The sequence below is a fragment of the Vespa crabro genome, chromosome 9 (assembly GCF_910589235.1).
Source record: "Vespa crabro chromosome 9, iyVesCrab1.2, whole genome shotgun sequence".
Lineage (NCBI taxonomy): Eukaryota > Metazoa > Arthropoda > Insecta > Hymenoptera > Vespidae > Vespa > Vespa crabro.
Window position 1 is genome coordinate 8,128,657 of NC_060963.1, and position 20,960 is coordinate 8,149,616.

Genomic DNA, 20,960 nt, shown 5'->3' on the forward strand with positions numbered 1-20,960 from the left:
ATATAGGAATTCGAAATTTCTCGTAAAATCCCGGTTTTCCACATTCCACGTTCATTTAGCAGAGAGTATTGAAACTCCCGCTCTTTATTTAATTTATCATTGAAGTCAATTTCAAACTATATTCGATGGTTTTCATTTTCTAACGAACAATACGTGTACTCCATGGCCACTCGAACTTAAAGCGAGAGTAATTTTTCAATGACAATAGAGGCGAGCAAATTACCGATATATTGGAACGTATCCATGCTGATAACGTCGATTACAGGACAAACAACTCTCGTTGGGTCCTCTGCTACTCTTTCTAAAAGGGGTTGCAACCAATCAGCATTGCACTCGCAGTGAGAGTCTAGAAACGTTAAAACGCTAGCAGTGGCCGCATCTGCGCCTCGAACTCTCGATCTCATTAATCCTTCTCTTTTTTCGTTTCTGATCACTCGTATTTTGTGAATCCTTGACAGTTCTTCGCCGTCTTCAGCTGGAACGATGAATGGAATTCGTATGAAAAAATTTTTCCGATTGTAGATACATATGTAAAACAAAAACAAAAAAATTGCAGTCGAAGTACTCACGATGATCGCTAAAATCATCGACCAATATGATCTCCTTGATCAGATGCTCAGGGCTTCTATTGAGTACGCTAAAAAAAGAAAAAATAATAAGAATAAAAAAGAAAAGAAAAGTAATTAAGAAATCTCGTTAATTCGAACGGTCGATTTATATGGTCGCCTTAAATAAATTTAAGGCTTCGTTACGCCTCTTGGTTCAACCTCTGCAAGAACTTGCCGACTCTTGACTACCAAAACTCTCCTTCATCTCTTTTCCTTCCGGTCTCGTAGATGGAAAAATGTTTTAATTAATACGAGACCGAGTTATGAGAAAAATCTCTGATTTATGCTCGATGCCAGAAACTCGTGGAACGAAGAGGAAGGAGGAGGAGGAGGAGAAAGAGGGGAAAAGAGAAAGAGAGAGAGAGAGAGAGAGAGAGAGAGAGAGAGAGTGAGAGGGAAAAGGAGAGGCTTGAAAAGGATCTCGATGTCTCGCCTACTTTGAACGGATATAGTACTCGTGACAAGCGATGGAACGATGGAACGACGATTAGAAAATTCCATCGGCCGGTATTCTGAATTTCTTCACTTTTCTAGAGTTACTCGTATATAGTAGAAACTTTATTTTTTCTTTTCTGTCTATCCTTTAAAACCGATTATATCGAAACGTTCATTCGTTCGTTCTATATAATTTCCATGGAAAAAAAAAGTATAAACGATTAAGAAGGGAGAACTTACCTGACTACAGTTCTTAATAACGTCGATCTGGCCTCGTTATGAAAAGTGATTATGACGGAAGTTGGTGGAAGATCTCTTCTCCATTGTTTCATCCGACACCTGGAACAATGAGACTAATATTGTCAAGAATGCGAAGGACTTAAAAATAACTAAATTATAAACGCAGACGGTTGTGGTTTCGAGGGTAGCACGATATCATAATCGAATAATATTAAGGCAACTAAAGTGGTTTCCTTGAAAGTACTTGCATTATAATTCAAGAAGAGACGTTAGAATAGGAAGGAGAAGGCGGACTTTCGTTTCGCTGAAGTAAGTCGACGCAGAAGGTACATAAACGTGGTTAGGTGACTAGCACGATCCCAATATGTCGGACCCTCTCCTTCGTGAGATAAACTCATGGGACGTGTGTGGAATGTATTTATTTTATACGGGCGCTCACAAGATGCATTTCCGATGGGAAAAAAGTTCTCTCTCTCTCTCTTTCTTTCTCTCGGCAAACTCGAGGAGACATTACATCGCTACGCCATTGAGAATTACCAACAGTCTTCTCTTTTACCAGATAATATGATTACCGAGATATTTTCGTGAAATCAGAAAAGGTTCGATAAACGTGACTTCACTACGAGAATTAAGAAATTCAATGTTTCGAGTTACCTCGATGGATTTCAAGGGTAATTAAAAGTTTACGTAACGTTCAAGAGTATATCGAATTTGAGTTAGAGGAGAGTAATTTCGCAAGTATTTCCAGAAGATATTATTCCCTTCGCAGGACGAGGACCAAGGAATGTAGCAGATTAGTCCAAAGGATTTATACATTCACTCTAAACCTGTGCGAACCGGACGTGGACATATTTGCTGGCTACTGAAATTGCAAACGAGCTTTAGAGAAAGAGAAAGAGAGAGAGAGAGAGAGAGAGAGAGAGAGAAAGAGAGAGAGAAAGAGAGAGAGAGAGAGAGAGAGAGAGAGATGGCATAGTCGCGTCCACGAGACGAGACGGATCATCCGGACGGTTTAATTCGAAACTTCAATTTGGTGTTGCGCTGTCCTGGCGCTTAAGTGGATAACGCGACTGGACTACCGATTTTATCGGCTGTTCGAAATTCGCGTACGCATCGAAATATCGATGTATGCGTACACATATCTATGTATTTTAACACTAGTACGAATCGATCGATCGTACGAACGCGAAGGCACGGCAACGTAAATTCGTTTCGATATTTTACGAATTCTCAACGCTATCTCTATTTTACTCTTTATTTCCATATTATCATATACGTAAAAACTAATGATTAAACATCAGTATAATGAAGAATGCAACATCATTGATCGATTCGTATTAATAATGGAAAGATATTCTACCGAGAAAATCATGAATACATTGACGAGTAAAATAATAATAACAATAATAATAACAATAATAATAATAATAATAATAATAATAATAATAATAATAATAATAACAACAACAATAATAATAATAATAATAATAATAACAATAATAATAATAATAATAATAATAATAATAATAATAATAATAATAATAATAATAATAATAATAATAATAATAATAATAATAATAATAATAATAACAATAATAATAATAATCTATATATCATATTTTTTACATTAAAGGAATTATAGATTTATCGAGATCAGTTAATTCAAAAGAGTCTTCGATCAAATGAATTCGGAATAATCTTTTCTCCCACGGTCTTTCGATAATCAAATTAAGGATAAGGGCAGGTTCGAGCTTAATTCCGCGGGAAAGCATTAGCAAAGCTCAGATTGGAATGCACTCATGTATTTTGCGAGCTACTTTTGCGACAATGACGCTAGTAGTACTCGACAGGAAAAATAAGGGGAGCATAGAAGAAAAAAAAAGGAAAAAAAAGAGAAAGAAAAAAAGGATTCGACCGAGTTGAGCGGGAGATGGAATTAGGACAAGCGTTCAGTGCCACTTGGAAAATAAAGTTTTTCGCTCGTATGATTTCGAGCAATCTGCTCTTCGGACATCGCCAGTGAGGGTAATTGCGGTGCTGGATATTGAAGTTTTAATTTAACTTCATCTTTGTCGCATCTCCACAGCATAGAAAATTAAAATCTTTGCGATTATTTTGAAATATTTAAGTTGTCTCTATAATCTGTACAAATGTTTACTTTTACTTTTCTTCCAATGTTATTTCTTTCTTCTCTCGATATTTTTCGATCTAATGATTATTAGACAGATAAGCATATAAATAGATAAATAAATAAATAAATAAATAAATAAATAGTAGTTGGGAATAAATTTGGTTTATGTAATCGTGAACGTATTTCGAAACTCTCAGTATTTCCATTAATATTTAAATGCGCGGGATATTTGGTTAATGACGATCGACATATGTAAATGAAATCTCGTTCTATGCTTATTGGTTATGAGTTATAAATACAGAGGACAGTATATATTCTTGATAATGTTCCAAATGGATTAGTATTGTAGAAGAGATCTTTGTAGCTCGTATACATTATATATTTTGCTTACGAGAAGTCTACTTGAGAAGGGTTTATGAGGGCTTTTATGGATTTGGACAATTTCGAATTTGGCGTTAATCTTTGAGATATCGCACAATATAGAAATATAGAATATCGTTAAGTTATAAATTTATAGAATGTGTTATTTAAGACAAATTGAATCTTTAATTTTTTATATTGTATTATTCATCAAAGGACTTGTTTCACGAAGAAAGTTACTTTTTACTTGTTTATTAGTTCTAGAAAGCGAAAAAGCTTTTCCGTGCTCGTACAAACCTATACAGAATCGTCAGATTGAATCACGAAATCGAGGAGAGAGCGAAAGTACGAACTGCGTGTTATTTCCACGAAATTGTGTTGCATAAAAAAGAATACCTACTTCAAGTTCCCGTAGATCCGTAGATCTTAAAACGGTGCGGTTTCCGAAGCGACGTTCCGAGTTCCTTTTGGCTATATATTTCTCCAACTTCGAAACGAAGACACTTTATTTTTACGACTGGTTGCCTTGAACTCGAAGAAAACAAAATAACTTTTTTACCTTTCGACCGAAGTCATAATTATTTTACTTTTTAGTTAGATATACTAATTTCGAATTTTAGATATTAACAAAAGATTTTCATCGATGAAAAACGATACTGCTCATTTTGTTAGCTCTTGTATAGTAGTGATTAATAAGTCGCTTTCGTTCGCCATTACTAGAACCCTCGTATATTGCTTGGACGGTTCAAAACGACGACCTCGTAAGCAAATATTATTTTAACGTAGTTACGAGAAGGAGCGAACGAACACATCGATGGTTGGTTGGCTCGTGCAGAAACTTCCATTGATTTTCTCATTTAAACTTGACCAACCGATAAAATCGAGACTCGATTTTTTTTTATCGAATTATCTTTTCCCGATTACCAAATTTTACACTTATTGGTTCGAATTTTATTGTGCCACGAGGTCGTATATATGTGTGTGTGTGTGTGTGTATATATATATATATATATATATATATATATATATATATATATATATTATAAATATATAAATATGTTATATATTACACACATATGGCTAAATTGCGGCTCTTTATCACCTTCTTTGTGGAACTTGGTTCAATAATCGATTTTTCAAATAATTTATGTAGAAATGTTTTATAAATTGCTCTCTGAATTCTTTTTTTAAAGGAAAGAATATTTTTTCGATTTTTTTTATTTCATAATTTCTTCTCTAGCTAGAACAATAAAATGATGAAATTAGTAATATTTGATAGCAACTTTAAATATATAGAATTACATTCATAAATGTCAAAATGTAAATTTTTATAATATATCATGTTTCTAAAAATAAAAAGAAAAAAGTAAATAAAAGAAATAAGAACTACTAAAATTGTTAAAAAATTTATAAGTAATAATGATTCTAATAATTGTAAAATGAAATTTTTAGTAAAAATATTAGAAAAACTATCATTTAAAATTTATTTCGAATCAAATATAACATTTTCCTATTTTTGATTCTTCTAAATATATGAACATTTTCACATGGCTCTCAAGACTATTAAATTTGGATACTCTTTTTATTTAATATAATTTTTTTATGATAATATAATGATTTTCTTAATTATTCAGAATATCGGTATTACATCGATCCAACGAAACATTGTTAGCATTCTCGCGTCAATGCAAACGCGAGAGATGAATTTTAGACATTTCATCGATCGATTAAACCTACGCCCACATCGAAATGTCGTTTTGCAATGCGCGCACGATATCACGAAAGTGCATACAGTTGTCGACGAATAATAACTGTTTAATTAATTACTTCGACGAACCGTACGTGCGAGCTATCGATGTCGTTTTAAGAAGATCGATCGTATTCACCATAAATTCGGTTTATTCGTCGAGAATGTGAATCACGTGTCAGTGAAATTTATGGATTGTCGTATGAATAATAGCTTGTTTTTTCTTTTTTTTTCTTTCTTTTTTTCTGTTATATATATATATATATATAAAAGTTATATAAAATATATATGTTATATATATATATAAAAGTATTAAGAAAAAAAGATGAAAAGTAGAAAGAATGACGTTGATAGGTTTGTCAAAAATAACGTCGTAATTCCTAGCTTTGTTTCTGATACACTTTTTTATTTCTTGTTTGGCAAAAGCTTGCAATAGTATAAAACACTGAAAAGAACGTTGAATCATAGGGAATCGTAAATTCGGGCGATTTTATCGGGAAAATTTCGAATTCTGGAAAACGGGGATCGAGGAACGGGGGAAAAGAAGTGTGAAAAAAGGCCATAAAATCTCATCGAACCGAGACCTCTGTTCTCTTTTATGGCACGTATAAATACGTGTATATCTTCAAATCTGACGTGAAGAATCTCGCGGAAGTATACGTAGGTATATCGCGTTCGAGAGTCGCTGGCATCGTGAATAAAAGATGCTTGAGTTCCGGCATGCATCGTGAGCGTTTCTTACTGTCTTACGTTACTCGGGATTCAAACGTACTTTCTCGAAAGCTACCCAATTTTTCTTTTTATGTCGAATAAAATCTGAAGAACGATTTTCATCGCATTTAATTAACTTCGTTGTTTTATTTCCTGATCAATCTTTCGAATTAGAGATCCTATTGATTTGTGCGGATTTCAATCGATTTTCTCTCTGACCGAATGTATTCGGACTGCAACACGCGACAATTTCAATTTACATCGATCGTTGGTAATTATTTCATTAAAGTGCCTCCTGGATGTAGAACGAAATGTAGAACGGATGTAGAAGCATGCGACCATAATTATATCTGAAATTTCATGATCGATCGTTAGAAGTGATCTTAAAGAAATCAATTGATAAACGTACTCGAGAGAAAAATAGAAAAAGAGAAAGAGAGAGAGAGAGAGAGAGAGAGAGAGAGAGAGAGAGAGAGAGAGAGAGAGAGAGAGAGAGAGTAAAAGTAACTTTGTTTTTAATAACGTCAACTTTAATTACAAGTTAGGTGTTATAGTTAAATGAGGAAGGTACTCAACGAAAGAACTAATTACGAGAGACTCTCGAGTGGGACGGTGAAATCCCTTCGCGAAAACATAGAATCGTTGCGTTGTCTCGTTGTATATTAATGGCTCGTTAAACGAGCTTCCTCATATGAGCTAGGGTAATATCTGAAATAAAATTTCGGAATTGAGTTAGCATGCCAATCTCGACCAATCTAAAGATGATTTCTTTTTCTTCTTCTTTTTCTTTCTGGAATTAGTTCTCTCGAGGACTCTGATAAGGGAAGAACGAACAGAAATTGAGCGATAATATGTAACAAACATGTTCAAATGAACGGGATGGCTCGCTTCAAATAAGCAATTCGATATGGCTGAGTGGATATTCCAATGCTTTACCCGTGGATTCATTAACCAATTTCTCCCAGTTCGAGATTGGTTCGTTAATTAGCCTTAACTGTAATGATCTTATGGCAAGTATATTTTTTTGCAAGTACGTTAATTTTTGTCTCTTTTCCTCTCTCTTTTTATCTCTTTCTCTCCATCTCCTTCTTTCTCTCTCTCTCTCTCTCTCTCTCTCTCTCTCTCTCTCTCTTTCTCTACTTTTATCAAATATATTGAATTATTATTATTTCGTCTGATCCAATATACTTTTTTACGGAGACAAAAATAATATTGTACGAATTAATAATCGTACAATATGATACTTTTAATGACACAAGTAATGATACGTTTGAACGTAATAAAAAATAAATAATGGGCGTGACAGAGCACGTTTCCCGAGTCATAAGTTATAGTCGGTCGAATAAGAATTACGAGAGTATGGAAGAACGCGCAACGGTAAGTCCGACTGTCGATTTCCGAGTCGTTATGATTTACGAGACCATTTTACGAGAAACGAGAGGATGCTTTCGGCACTCTCCTCGCGAAAGAAAAAAGAAGAATCGTTTGAACCGCCGATCGAACCACCGACCGCCACTTTTAAACTTCTCACTTTCCTTTTTACTTTTTATTGAAAGACTCGTTTTCAAATTCTTCAGTTTTGTTCTCCAATAATCTTTATTTTATTTTTTTTTGTTTTTAAGTAATCAAGGACGAATATTAATGGGGGAAAAAACGTAAAAGAAAAGAAATAAAATTTTTAATTCTTTTGATCGAAGTTTAGGTTTTTTAAATATCTCATTCATTCATCATATTGAGTATCGTATCCACTTATATATATTAAATTGTTTCAAAAGTTTCTTTTGTTTTTAAATACTGCCAAATAAAACAGCTGCGCGCAGATAGCAGAAGAAGTTTTTATAAAAATATATTATATATATATATTTATATATATAATATATATAAATATTATATATATATATATATCTGTATATATATTATATATATATATAATCTATATATATACATAAATTTTCTCGAGATGTCGAATTGATGATAGGCAGAAGTACAACGTAAGCCTGTCGATAAGCGGATCAGACGTTGGTTTCAAGCCTTACGACATTCCGACTTCCGATCGTTCTTGCAAAGTATTCGACACTTTGCAATCGTAGCTCTTGCGGCTTTTCTCAACGCGAAAATGCCTAGGAAACTTTTTCTCTTATACCTTTTCTATCTCTCCACCTTTCTCTCTCTCTCTCTCTCTCTCTCTTTCTCGTTCTCTGCACCAACAGCTGCAATCCACAGACGCAAATGCACAGAACAGACAGAGAAACTTTTCTCTTAGCAGAATATACGTGCTCGACATGTGTATGCATCCAACCAGTGCTTTTCCTTGAGAACGGACCCATAAGTCGTCGTTTTCGTCGTTGTTCGAAACGTTAGAAAACGAAGATACCTCGTAAAAATTTCCGAGGACAATTTTTTCCTTCTGTGAATTGAATTAGAACTGAGATATATACATATATATATATATATATATATATATATATATATATATATATATCACGAATGATAAAAACTTGAAATAAACCGTTTGTTAAGTTTGTCTGTCGGAGACATATTTTTTATATTTTACGAATTTCTTATTAATTAATTTCAAGAATAAGAGTAGGAAACGATCCGTATAGACGTTAACACGTAAATATATCGAGTTAGGTAGAATTTTATCAGTCTATCTCTCAATGATAAGCAGATTGTTCCTGGTAGAGAAGTTATTAAGGATTATCCTCTATATTACGTATTTGCGACGTTATGCAAATTACTGAAGGCCCTCGGCAAACTCTGGAGCACGAACTTGGAACTCTTCTGTCTTTCGTTCGCATGCACGCCTGTATGATTCAAACTCCTACGCCAGCTCGACTTTACTTAGTTTAATGTTCGTAACTTAAGTGCTAGAACAAGTAAAGTTAAGAAGTAAGATCTCGAATATACTTTGTCAGCAGTATCATTGTTTTGATTCGCCCTGTTCGACAGAGCATAAGAGTCACGCTTGTTCCTACAATATTTACTATTTGTTATACAATATACCTTGGTGTATATATTAAATTATACACGGTTAAAAGTTTGACATAGTATTATAAATATGACAGTTTACATATACGTTTTAAAGCATTAAAATTCTTTAAAAACATTTCTGTAAAGTCGTGATCATCCTAGAAAATATCCGGTTTCGCTTTATTAACCTTTATACGTCGGAAGATTCGTACGTGCTTCATTTTTCACACGATAGTTACGTAGTCTCGGAAATTACGATTATTTTAACTGGACTTTGACGATTCCAGTTTCGTCTTCGATATTCGTACAAACCATTAATCGAGATTTGAAAACATAATAGTCTTCAATTGTATTATATAATTTTTGTAAAATATTTAAAGAAACAGAAAAGTTACAGTCCGAAGTTTGCTCTGCGATATTCATAGAAATTATTGGGTTATAAATAAATATATAAATAAATAGTACTCGTCATAGTAGAGTTTTTGAAAAAATATGGAAAAGAAAATGCATTTTAGTTGCTCCGGTTTCGTTGAAATAATGCTCCTATATGTTAGACCTTATCCTCTCACCTTTTTCGCATTCAAGCCAACGCTTCTACCAAAAATCATTTTTCTCCTTGAATCTCTTGCCTTGTAAATTCGCTCGAAGCTTTATCTATAGAATTTTTTCAAAGAACTTTTCAAGATCAGAATTTTAATCGATAAAACATACCAAAAGATACTGCATTTTCGTGTTTATATACTTTCGTAACACACGTTTATGGGACTTTGAACATGAATACAATTTTTAGAAAGCTTTTATATGACCTTATATAATAACGTTAAAATATTTTTATTTTCTTGCAAAACAAATAAGACGAATTACAAAATCCGAAGGAACCATTGAAATGTGCTATTTCTCATTTGAGAGAACAGCGAAGAGGTTCGAATTTAAGATCGAATTTATGATGAATGACCTTGATAGGAATGTCGTCGAACGACCATCGAAATGTATCGTTAACGAGCGACCAACTCATCCATACAATTTGAGATGCAAATTGATCATGGGTGTTCTATAAAACTCATAAATTCTTTGATATTTCTTTTATCTCGTAATTTAGCCAGAAATATTTCCCGAGATGCTATTATTATAATATCAATGGTTATTAATGGAATATCTCTCATATACGTTTCTCAAATACAGTTTTCCAAGTATTTGAAGTAGCAACGATTAACATACCACTGGACTTTGAACGTATAAAGGTAGATCGTTTCACTTTAGATTCCTCTTTCGGTCTGACATTCCTTCTGGTTTTGATACGTTTTATAGTTTCACGCTCTTACCATATTGTTCTTGCGGAATAACGCGAGACGTTCGCGTTAGCTTAATTATTCTCCACCTTTATTTGCATTATTCGAATAAAACTCTATTCTTCTTCGCACGCGAGATTATATCGAACGGAGCTCGTAACGCGTGACTTATAACCCTATTCAGCCGACTGGGGCTCGCAATAAAAATACGAAGGCAGTACGCATAAATCTGTCTGAATTCAGCTATACACCTACATATATATATATATATACCTAATACATACAGATATATGTATGTGTATATATGTGTATATATATATACACATACATATATACGCGTATCAGTGTGTTATAGAGACTACACGAACGTTCCCTATCTCTCGGTACAATTTTTAGATTTTTAGTTTTATTTAGGTACGCCGGAATTGGCCAACCCAGTGAACTCTGTGCGATCGTTCTATGAAAGAATTGAATTCGTCATGGTTTCATCACTTTTATATGTATACGAGAGACGAACAGATCCCGGCCGTTTCATTCGACTTTAGGAAAATTATGTTCCTTGTACCTCGTTCCATTTTCAACCTACGTTTCATCAAATCACCATATTTTCTGCTCTCGTTAAGAAATAGATCGCTTTGTTCGATTGATGAGAGAAATCGCAACGTCGATGGTATTAGATCGTTTGGCTTATGTCGCTTAAGAACTAATCTATCCTTAGGTTCTCTTAGCAAAGTGAGGATGCTTCCTCAAAATGGCATTTAGTCGATATGGTAAATGTTTGACTTGGCACGACTAACGTGCTAAGTTGTTTAAATTTTTGTTTATACGGGACGATCTACTTGGCCCATTTTAGGCTCCAAGAGAACTCGATATTTGTGTTTTACGCTTCGTATGTCCCTTCCATTATTCATTTTATTCAAATTCAAAGTATACATTTACAAAAGGTAATGGGATAATTACATGACGTAATTTCTTTAAAATTATATATATATTTTTCGTAGAACAATATGATAAACTCTTTTACCTTTCGATCATTTAACTTTATGCCGTCGTTTCACAAATATTGGATTTGGTCGAAATCATACTATGCAAATTTAGCCCCCACAGTTTCTCCCTTCCTATTTTGGTTTTTCTCTCATCCGCTCGTTGTCGGTACCGCGTGCGAATAGTCACGATAGCATGCATGACGATATTGAAATTCGAATCGCGATATCAATATTCTCACGGAAGTCCGTACACTTTGACGCAACCTTTGTAAAAAGAAAAACTTTGTGAAATTTAAATTAGATTATCTTCATAGTGTGAAATCAACGATGATTTTACATACATATCTTTATTTCTACGCAATTACGTATGGAATAAAGTTGTCTTGATTTCATCGTCAAAGTAAGTATTTACTTACATCGTCGTTCCAACATGCTCGATTAATTATGTAAATCAGGTGGTAAGTGACGGTAAGTCTTCGAACGGACGACAACGCATTTACGTGTCTCCCTATCGATCGGCCGTTGATCGTCGGCTATTCACAAAAGCCTCTTCTGCAAACATTCAAAGTGAGGAGAAAGATAGAGATAGATTGAGAGAGAGAGAGAGAGAGAGAGAGAGAGAGAGAGAGAGAGAGATAGAGAGAGTAAGAGAGAGAGGAAGAGAAAGGGAGGGAGAAACGGAGAGGAAGAGAGAGAGAGAGGGAGGGAGGAACAGAGATAAAAACGGAGAGAGAAAGAGAGAGCGAATAATATTCGCTTCAGCGAGCCGAAAATGGAAAATTCATTTTTCCGTAGAGTCCACGGTTCGGCTCGTCAACGCAAACCTATGGCGATTTTGTACGAAACGGTAATCTCGTTAAGCCGTACTCGCGAATAGCGGCGACGTAATTTGGAGAACAGCATGCCTTTCGAATTTGTTGGTTTTTCAAAAAAATGACGTAACGAAGAGCGACAGAGATATAGAGAGAGGGAGAAAGAAAGAAAGGAAGAGAGAGAGAGAGAGAGAGAGAGAGAGAGAAATAGAGAGGAAGAGAGAAAAATTTATGACAGTTTCTCCCATGCAACGGATAGGAAAATTTCATTTGGGCTCGAGATAAAACGAAGGTTGTTTTCATAAAACCGTATCGTGCGATCACTCGTTCGAAGTTATGTCACGTTTACACGGAGCTATCAAAGCCAATATGCCTTTGGATCCCTCTGTCGAGACTGCTCAGCGTATTACATTATACATGGATGCGATCGATTAATTCTACTTGTTCCAACGCGAAGCATCGACCGGATGAGACATTAATATTAACGACATTCGACGCGTCTCTGTAAGTACGTATCAAGTAAATACATTCCTTAATGTCCAAAAAGATAGCAAAACATTTCGATTTTTCATCTTCGTAACTCAGAATACTTATCTATATATGTAAGTATGTACGAAATAAATGTACATCTATATAGAACAGATACATATATACCATAAAACGACTTTGTCCCTCGTAAAGCTCGCGTTAGCGTTTCTCATTATTTTTACGCTCAAAGACGAAAATGCATCGTCTCGAGGGAAAAGAAGGTACAGAATATCTCGAGAAGATTTTTCTTCTCTTACATTTTCTTCTTATACAAATGGAAAGCCCTTCCTTTCTGTTTGTCCTTCACGGAACGGTGCTGTAAGTTTCGAAAGAATCGTGACTACTTGCGTACGGCATTTCTATTTTCTTGCAATTTAAAGGTTGAGGAGAGAATACGGTAGAAAAGGACGGAATTTAAAATCTAATTTTGTATAAGTTTTGAGAGTAGCTTCGTTGCTTCGTCCCTATCATGCTTTCCCTCTTTCTACCTTCCTGACTGCTCCCCCCCTCCCCCCACCTTCACGCTCTTACTCCTTGCTACTCCGTTCTCTTTCTTTTTCTTCTCATCCAAATATTCCGTCGTCTTCCGTAATTTCTCCGAAGGTGGTGCAATCATGTTCTCCGACCTTTTGCAACCTCTCCTACTCTTCCTCATTCTTACTTCGTTGTCACCCTTTCTCCAAAGCACTTTACATTTGCGCTTCTTCTTCTGTTGAGAGAGGGAGGGGAGGGGAGAGAGAGAGAGAGAGAGAGAGAGAGAGAGTAAAAGGATCGACACAATCGCGAGATGAAAGGAACGTTCGTTCGTGACTTTGCTTTTCTTTCTATTCGATGATGCTTCACATTTGTAATAAGAAACGCGAAAAAATAATAATCATCGACTTCATCTACATGAGAAAATAACAAAGTTAATGGAGAGAGAGAGAGAGAGAGAGGAAACTTAATGCGAACATAACTGACTAGTAAAGAATCCTATCTAGCATACTTACGCAATCTCCAGATAACACGATAACACGATCGATTTGTCGGAAGAGCGTAAAAAAAGAATAAAAATACAAAAAATGATTAAATCGCCTAGAAGATAAATACTAGCGATTATTTTAATCTCAACGAAATGGATTTCTGGGAAGCGCCGTTCATTTACTACTTCGATCGCCTTCCCATCGTGCATAAAACGTCGACTGTGCACCGTCCTTCATCATCCTACATCCCGGAAGTTCGCTTTTTGCTGAATAAAACATAAAGGCGCTTTTTAAAATCAAAAACTTTCGGACCTCCTTGTTACCCTTTTTTCGGCGTGAATACTTAAACGAGCTCGTAGCTAGGCGCAGCTAACGTAACGATAACCTTTTTGGTAGCTTCCAAACCAAGTCCTCTTTTCTCTCTCTTTCTCTCTCTACCTCTCTTTCGCTCTCTACCTCTCTTTCGCTCTCTACCTCTCTTTCTCTCTCTACCTCTCTTTCTCTCTCTAACTCTCTTTTTCTCTTTACCTATCTCTCTTTCTCTCTCTATCTCTCTCTCTCTCTCTCTTTATCTATCTCTTTTTCTCTTCCTCTTCTCGTTTATACTTTTCTCTCATTTTTCCTTCATCCTTCTTTCTTTTTTCTTTCTCTTTCTTTCTCTCTTTCTCTCTCTTCTCGGAGACTAAACTAATTTCCCTACCGTTTACGGTGGCAGCCGAGCACCTGACGCACGATATCGATACCGGCGAAAAAAAGAAAAAAAAGAAAAAAAAAAGAAAAAGGAAAAAAATTAGAAAGAGGATATCGCTGGTCAATTATTTTCTCCTCCGGATTTACGTCCCACCACGTAATCCTTGTATCCCTGGCCACCGACTATTATCGCTTTCTCGAACTCGAAGAGTACTTCATTTCTCGTTAAAGAATCCACGAATGTTCGTCTTTCCGCAACTTTCTTGAATAAATTACAAGAAAATGGATCGTAAATTCGTTGGAAGAAAAAAAATTCTTCTTTAATTGATATATTCGTTCCACGAGTACATCCATTTACTTATATTCGTTTTACACAATCTCTTAAATTCACGATAGGGAATAATATTTCGAGGAAAAAGAAAAGAAAAAGAAGTGGAAATTTCTTTTCTCGTGAGGAAAATAGGCCAATATCTCGAAGATAGGAAGAAAGTCAGGAAGAGATGGAGGAAGGAACTTTTTTATTTCTTTTTTCCTTTTTTTCTCTTCTCGAACGAGGAAGAGGAAAGATCGTGATATTTGTAGCGATAATAACGTTGGCTCGGTTTTACCAGCAGCACGTAGGTATCTCTTCTCGATCAAGTCGAAACGATTTATATTCCTGAGAAAGTAGTCGGCCGTGCTCTTAATCCATGCTCGTCAGCATCCAAGAGAGACATTCCTTCTCGACTCCGTAGGATCGTCTACGCGTACTACGTGCGTTCGCCGATCTTCTTTTGCCGGAATCGTTTCTCGTCTCTCGAGAAACACGATCGAATCGCACTTTCGCCGAGATGAATCACTTGTTCCTCTCACTAAGGAGTCTTTTTCCCTTCCGCGGTTGATGACTCGTGAGACGATTCTACTACATAATAATCGATCAACGTTGAATAAACAAAAGATTCTATTTTATTTTTTTCTTTCTTCGTTTTCCTTTTTTTTTAGTCCTTTTCATTTCTTTTTGCCCTAAACACTGAAAGTTGTTACATAGGAGCATGTTTTTAAATTTGAAAGAAAAATAAAATAAAATAAAAGGAAAGAAAATAAAGAAATCCAGGAACTAGATTGTCAGATATGAGGAATAAGAGAAGCGTGAAACGTCTCCTTGGTAGTGATGCAAATAGAGGCGCAAACAACTTAAATGGAAAACAAACATAATTATTCGGTAGGACGGTGAGAGCAGAATGGCGGAAGGAGGTTTAGTTATCCAGGTGCAAACCAGTGCATTTACATACGCATCGTGTACGATGCATCGACCGTCGCTCTTTGCATTCTCATCTCTACGTAAAGATGAAGCGTGGGAGATATTGTTGAAAGAGACTTTGGAAGTGCCTCTCTCTCTCTCTCTCTCTCTCTTTCTCTCTTCGAGCGAAATGTTGCAAGATTTTTTTGCAAATGCTCTATTCGACAAGATGGCCGAACATATTGGATAGTGTCAGTTTTTCTTCTTCTTTCCTTTTTTGTTCTTTTCGGTTTTTTCCCTTTTCTTTTTGTTCTGATACTCGACTCTTAGCATTTTTTTAATCTCCCTCGAGCACATCTAAACAGAGACTCAATTCTTCTAGTATCTAGGTGTACCAGTGAGAAAATAAAGGAGAAGAGAAGAAGAAAGGGGTCTACTCGTCAGGATCGTCTTTTCGTTTATCTTATCTCTCGACCGAGCTTTGTCCAAAGGAGGAAAGTTGTCGAGTGAACTTTCTATGTGAGTACTTCTCACGTTCCAAATGAATGTTACAGATCTTCTCGTTCGATGTTACGAACATTACTAAGCTCTATCGCATTTATTTTTTGTTCAAGTTGCAAGTTCTCAAATTATACAAAGAAGTCTTTCTAATTAACCGTACTTTTCAATTAAAATCCTTCGAAACTGTATCCCTTTGTTCTTTTGTACGCACGATTTATTCCTTCGGTTTTCGCTCACGGTAAATTCATTCGAATAAAGTCGATGAACGAGCGTTATTAAATATTTAAATGATTAAAAACTTTAAGAATATCGTAGATAGTTCGTTAATGTAAATGAAGGTTCGAATTGATTTTGATTGAATACGCAGTTTTATACGTAAAGCGAACTGATCTAATAGCTGTATATTAAAGACATTTTGCAAAGTAGCAAAGCGTTTGTTTATCGTCACTCTTGTTTATCAAGATGAATTGAGTTTTGAAACGAATTCTACAAGAAGGATTTTAAAGAGTGTTTCGAAGATAAGAAGAAGAGCGAAGAAAAGGAAGAAAAAGAAGTAAACGGTGGAATAGTTACTTAGCAAAAAGAAGTAAGTTCACGTCAGCAGGTTGGACGATAAAAAAAAGTCATAGAAATGAAGCAAAGCAAAGGACGTTCGGAGCATAAAGGAGGAACTGTCCTTACGGAACGGTAATAAACTTTATCTTCTTCGCCTTGGAGATCCATTATTCGTTGTCTCGTTCGAAGGAATCGTGATTTTCTTTCGATTATTTTTATTAAAGACCTTTTACGGAAAAGGAACATGAACGGAAAGGAACGACTTTGGCGAGCTTTCGAGCGCGAAAACGAAGTCGACGGATCGGCTACTACCTACCGATTTGAAGGATCCCCGAGTTTAAACGTTTGTTTCATTGGTCGGCTTTATCGAGAGTTCAGTCAACTAAGAAGACGATCGCTTGCTCGGCTAATGAAGCGTTGCTCTAGTTGGATTCATTATAAAAGAAGCTACGAGAGCTTACGCTACGCTCAACTTAATTCAATTCGAAGTTACGTATTTAGCGAGAATAGCATAAAGGTTTGCATTCATCGAAGTAAACCGAGGAGAGTCAATGAGAGCACTTTTCGTCGTCTTTTCTAAGCTATTCGCTTCGATATTTAGCTCTGAATCGTCTCTACCCTTTCCAACTTACTTTCATTGTTCCACCAACAAAAGTTCGAATCTCGAGAAGCGAACTTGTTCATCGATTTTCTTTTATTATTCTTTTTTTTTTCCTCTATCTTTTTTTTTAAATTCCTCCATGGAAAGAGCAATATTAACCGATAAGAGTTCCACGAGCATCGTCCAATTATAGGGGGATATACGGTCTGAATGTGACAGAAACTGCGGAGGACAGCTTTCCGGTCGTCCCTTCGAGTTTGGCCATTGGAGATTGGCGATATTGTGAAGGTGGATCAACAGCGAGCCAGAAAGGAGAGAAAACTTGTCCTTCACACAAAAGGATTTACCATTATAAACCAATTCGATAGTCGAAATGTTTCCTTGGAAAAATTCATAATGCTATCCGAATAAGAGCGGTCAATTCGGACAGGACGTTCGTTAAAAAAAAAAAAAATATCGAGAAAGATGTCGAAGATACTTAATTATATTCGTAAGGATTTGTCGTTAACATTAAGATCGAAAATAATGTATATTTATCTTCGAGTTAAAACCTGACGGCATTCGAGAGGAAGTTTCATCTTAATGCAGTTCCACCCGATAATGCTACCTCGAAGTTTTAAAAGTACCTCCACAAATTTACGTTGGGGATTTTCGTCTCGGACTTATCTCTGGTAGCTCGAAACTTTGCTACAAAGAGAGCTTCGCTGATCTTCGTGAACACGTCATAAAAATATTGTTGTCACGAGTTGCCGAGTTAGAAAGAACCTCTTGACGTTTTGTCGTGGAAGAATAAGAATAAAAGGCAAAAGACGAAGAGGAAGAAGAAGAGGACGAAGAAGAAGAAGAAGATAAGAAAGAAAGAAAGTATAAAAAAAGAGGGAGAAAGATAAGAAGAAGAAAAAAAAGAAAAAGAAAATACGTCTACTAAATGATCGAGATAAAGAATCGTTCGTCGTATGGGCCGGATATTGTCTTACCGAGTTTTATCTCGACAAGCTCGATATAGAAATAATGATGATAATACAAAGCTCTGTTCATACGATATCGATTTTCATAGTTCGACTTAGGCTCGATTCCCTTGATATTTTCTTACGTGTGTACGTACACGCAGTTCCCTTGAAACTCAATGCAAGTAGTACAACACGAGCTTTTCATTCAACAACAGCGATGTCGGAAGGTCCTATTGTATTGGTCCAAGTACATTGCAGAAGATGTCATCCTTTGTCGCGGCCTCTAAAGACACCGAGCAACCTCGTGACACGATTTTCGACCTTCTTTCATCGCGGTAAAGACGTTACAGTAATGATGTTTTTTTGATATGAAAACATAAACGTTTGTAACTCGTTAGAATATACTACGAATCAATAACTTATAGTAAATATGCGCAAGTGCTTCGTCGTATTATAATTTTAATAATAAGTTTCTTATTTTTTTCTTTTTTCTTTTTTACTCAAGTTTCCGTAACATTTTCCATATAATCGTAAAAAGAAAGAGAGAGAGAAAGAGAGAAATCACCGGTCGCATATTAAAACTCATTCGAGATAAACTTTTGTCATAGGCTCATGAACGTACACGGAATTCCTTTACTTGTTGATTGCCACAGCTTAAGAGAAATAGTTTCGTCGAGAATGTGACAAGCGTGTAAGATGACGTCGGAAATTAGATCATGCTGAAGAAGACTGAAGAGTCCTTATACACTTCGATAGAGAAAGTCAAGGAAAATCGAGGACAAGGATTCTATTTGAATTCTCAAATATAAAGCAGCATTTAAAATGACGAAATAGTATCGATTGAAAGTTGCTTGAAGAGAACCGAATAACGTAGGAAACGTTCGTACTTATGTATGTATATACGTAATGTATGTATGTACGTGAAACGTGAATAGAACAAATATTCGATATCTTCATTTATACTTATATATATATATATATATATATATATATATATATATATATTTTTTTTTTCTTTTTTTTCAATCATGTAATAATAAGAAAGTATTTGTGTTAGACTCAGCAATCTTGTCGATCAAAAATATTCAATAAAACGTGCACATGTAATGAGATGCATACGGTTTCGTCAATATTTCGCAAAAACAAAATGTAATACGGTTTTCAGATTTATTCTGTGATATCTCTTCCTGTCTGTCTCTCTTACATAGTTTTAGCTTTCCATAAATTTGTTTCCGTAATTCGTGCAGACAAACAGAAGCAATAGTTTATTCAACGCATGGAGTGTTCTCCTATATGACGTTGCACTTGTTGAATAATTGACTTATACGACTTCACCGCGAGTCTCGTGGGTTCGTTTATAACGAACAACGTTATTTCTCTCTTCCTGTATTAAAATACAAAGGAAAACGGAAACATTGGAAAATTGATAAATTGAAGAGTATCTTTTACGCGTATAACAAATTCTAGATTTATATTTCTTAATTATTTTATTAACGTTGTAAATATTTAATTATGATAGATCACAATTGATGAAATTTGATACAATATTTTTGAACATTTCGATTACAGAAGATATAAATAATCTTCGTCAACGATTGGGTCGATTTTGTACTTTGATCTAAATATCATACTCGTCTCGTACTATCGTTGCCCATCCTTAAGAATATATGTATATATATAATGTATAACTTAAAAAAATATAATGTTTAATTTAGAAATATTCGATTATTTAATTAGTTTAGATCTCAAATCGAATGAACTACTTTATACGCGTAAAATATAAAAACTAAATTGAGAATGAGAAGTTACTCGTCTTAAATTATCGAGACAAATAAGACTAGTCAATCAACTTTATCGAAGTTCATTCATCCGAGAAAACGTACTTTCTATCGATTTCTTGAACGATGACTAGGTCGGAGGTCGTTGGAAGCTATTTCTTACGAGCCATTGCCGCTTTTCTTCGACGAAGCCATTGCTTTCTGGCGGCTTCGATGTAACACTCTTTGGCATGGGGTTCCATGAATTCCCAACGATACGCTGCGATCTTGGCGATCACACGTGAGGAATGCTGTTTCCCGAAAGATTCGCGAAGGCTTTGGTAATAGTGTATGAAAGGATTGATAGATCGACACTTCACAATTGATTTTCTCTTTACACTTTTCTCCTTCATAATAATGATTGTACCTATTTTTCGTTCGTTCGCCGAATCCAATCGATTATTTATCGATTCGCCGTTAAGTTTGACCAATTGCATTATTATTTACGATATAATTTGATCATTTCTTTGGAGTTTTTTCATTGACGCAATTTCGAATCAAACTGAACTTGTCCACGATCGATCGAACGATCGATTAAATAAATAACGTAAGCGTTTCGATATATACGATTAAATTTACATGTTATTATTACTTACATAGCACTACGAGTATCAGGAATATCCCTATTGCTTGGAAGACCATCGGAGGCTTCTTGATTGAATTTATTTCTTGCGTATGGGTCCTCACCAGCTCGCAGACCACCTCGCGAAACGTACCTATGATAAAAAGCGAATATTATAGTTTATACTTGCGAAACGTTTATCAGATAAACCTACGTACGTAGGTACGGCGAACAGCAATATACATAATTTATAATTTCTATTGTGGATTAAACTTGCCGGTAA

General features: G+C 35.3%; 1 protein-coding gene across 4 annotated transcripts in view; it reads right to left on the bottom strand.

The window, feature by feature from the left end:
• Positions 1 to 20,960, bottom strand: part of LOC124426528 (polypeptide N-acetylgalactosaminyltransferase 2) — a 97,307-nt gene that overhangs the window by 5,576 nt on the left and 70,771 nt on the right. For all 4 annotated transcript variants that reach the window (XM_046968287.1, XM_046968289.1, XM_046968288.1 and 1 more), the window contains 4 exons: positions 20,712 to 20,831; positions 1,284 to 1,382; positions 570 to 637; positions 224 to 475 (listed from right to left, as the gene is read on the bottom strand). In XM_046968287.1, the coding sequence (XP_046824243.1) occupies positions 224 to 475; positions 570 to 637; positions 1,284 to 1,382; positions 20,712 to 20,831 (539 nt within the window). The remainder of the gene's footprint in view (positions 1 to 223; positions 476 to 569; positions 638 to 1,283; positions 1,383 to 20,711; positions 20,832 to 20,960) is intronic.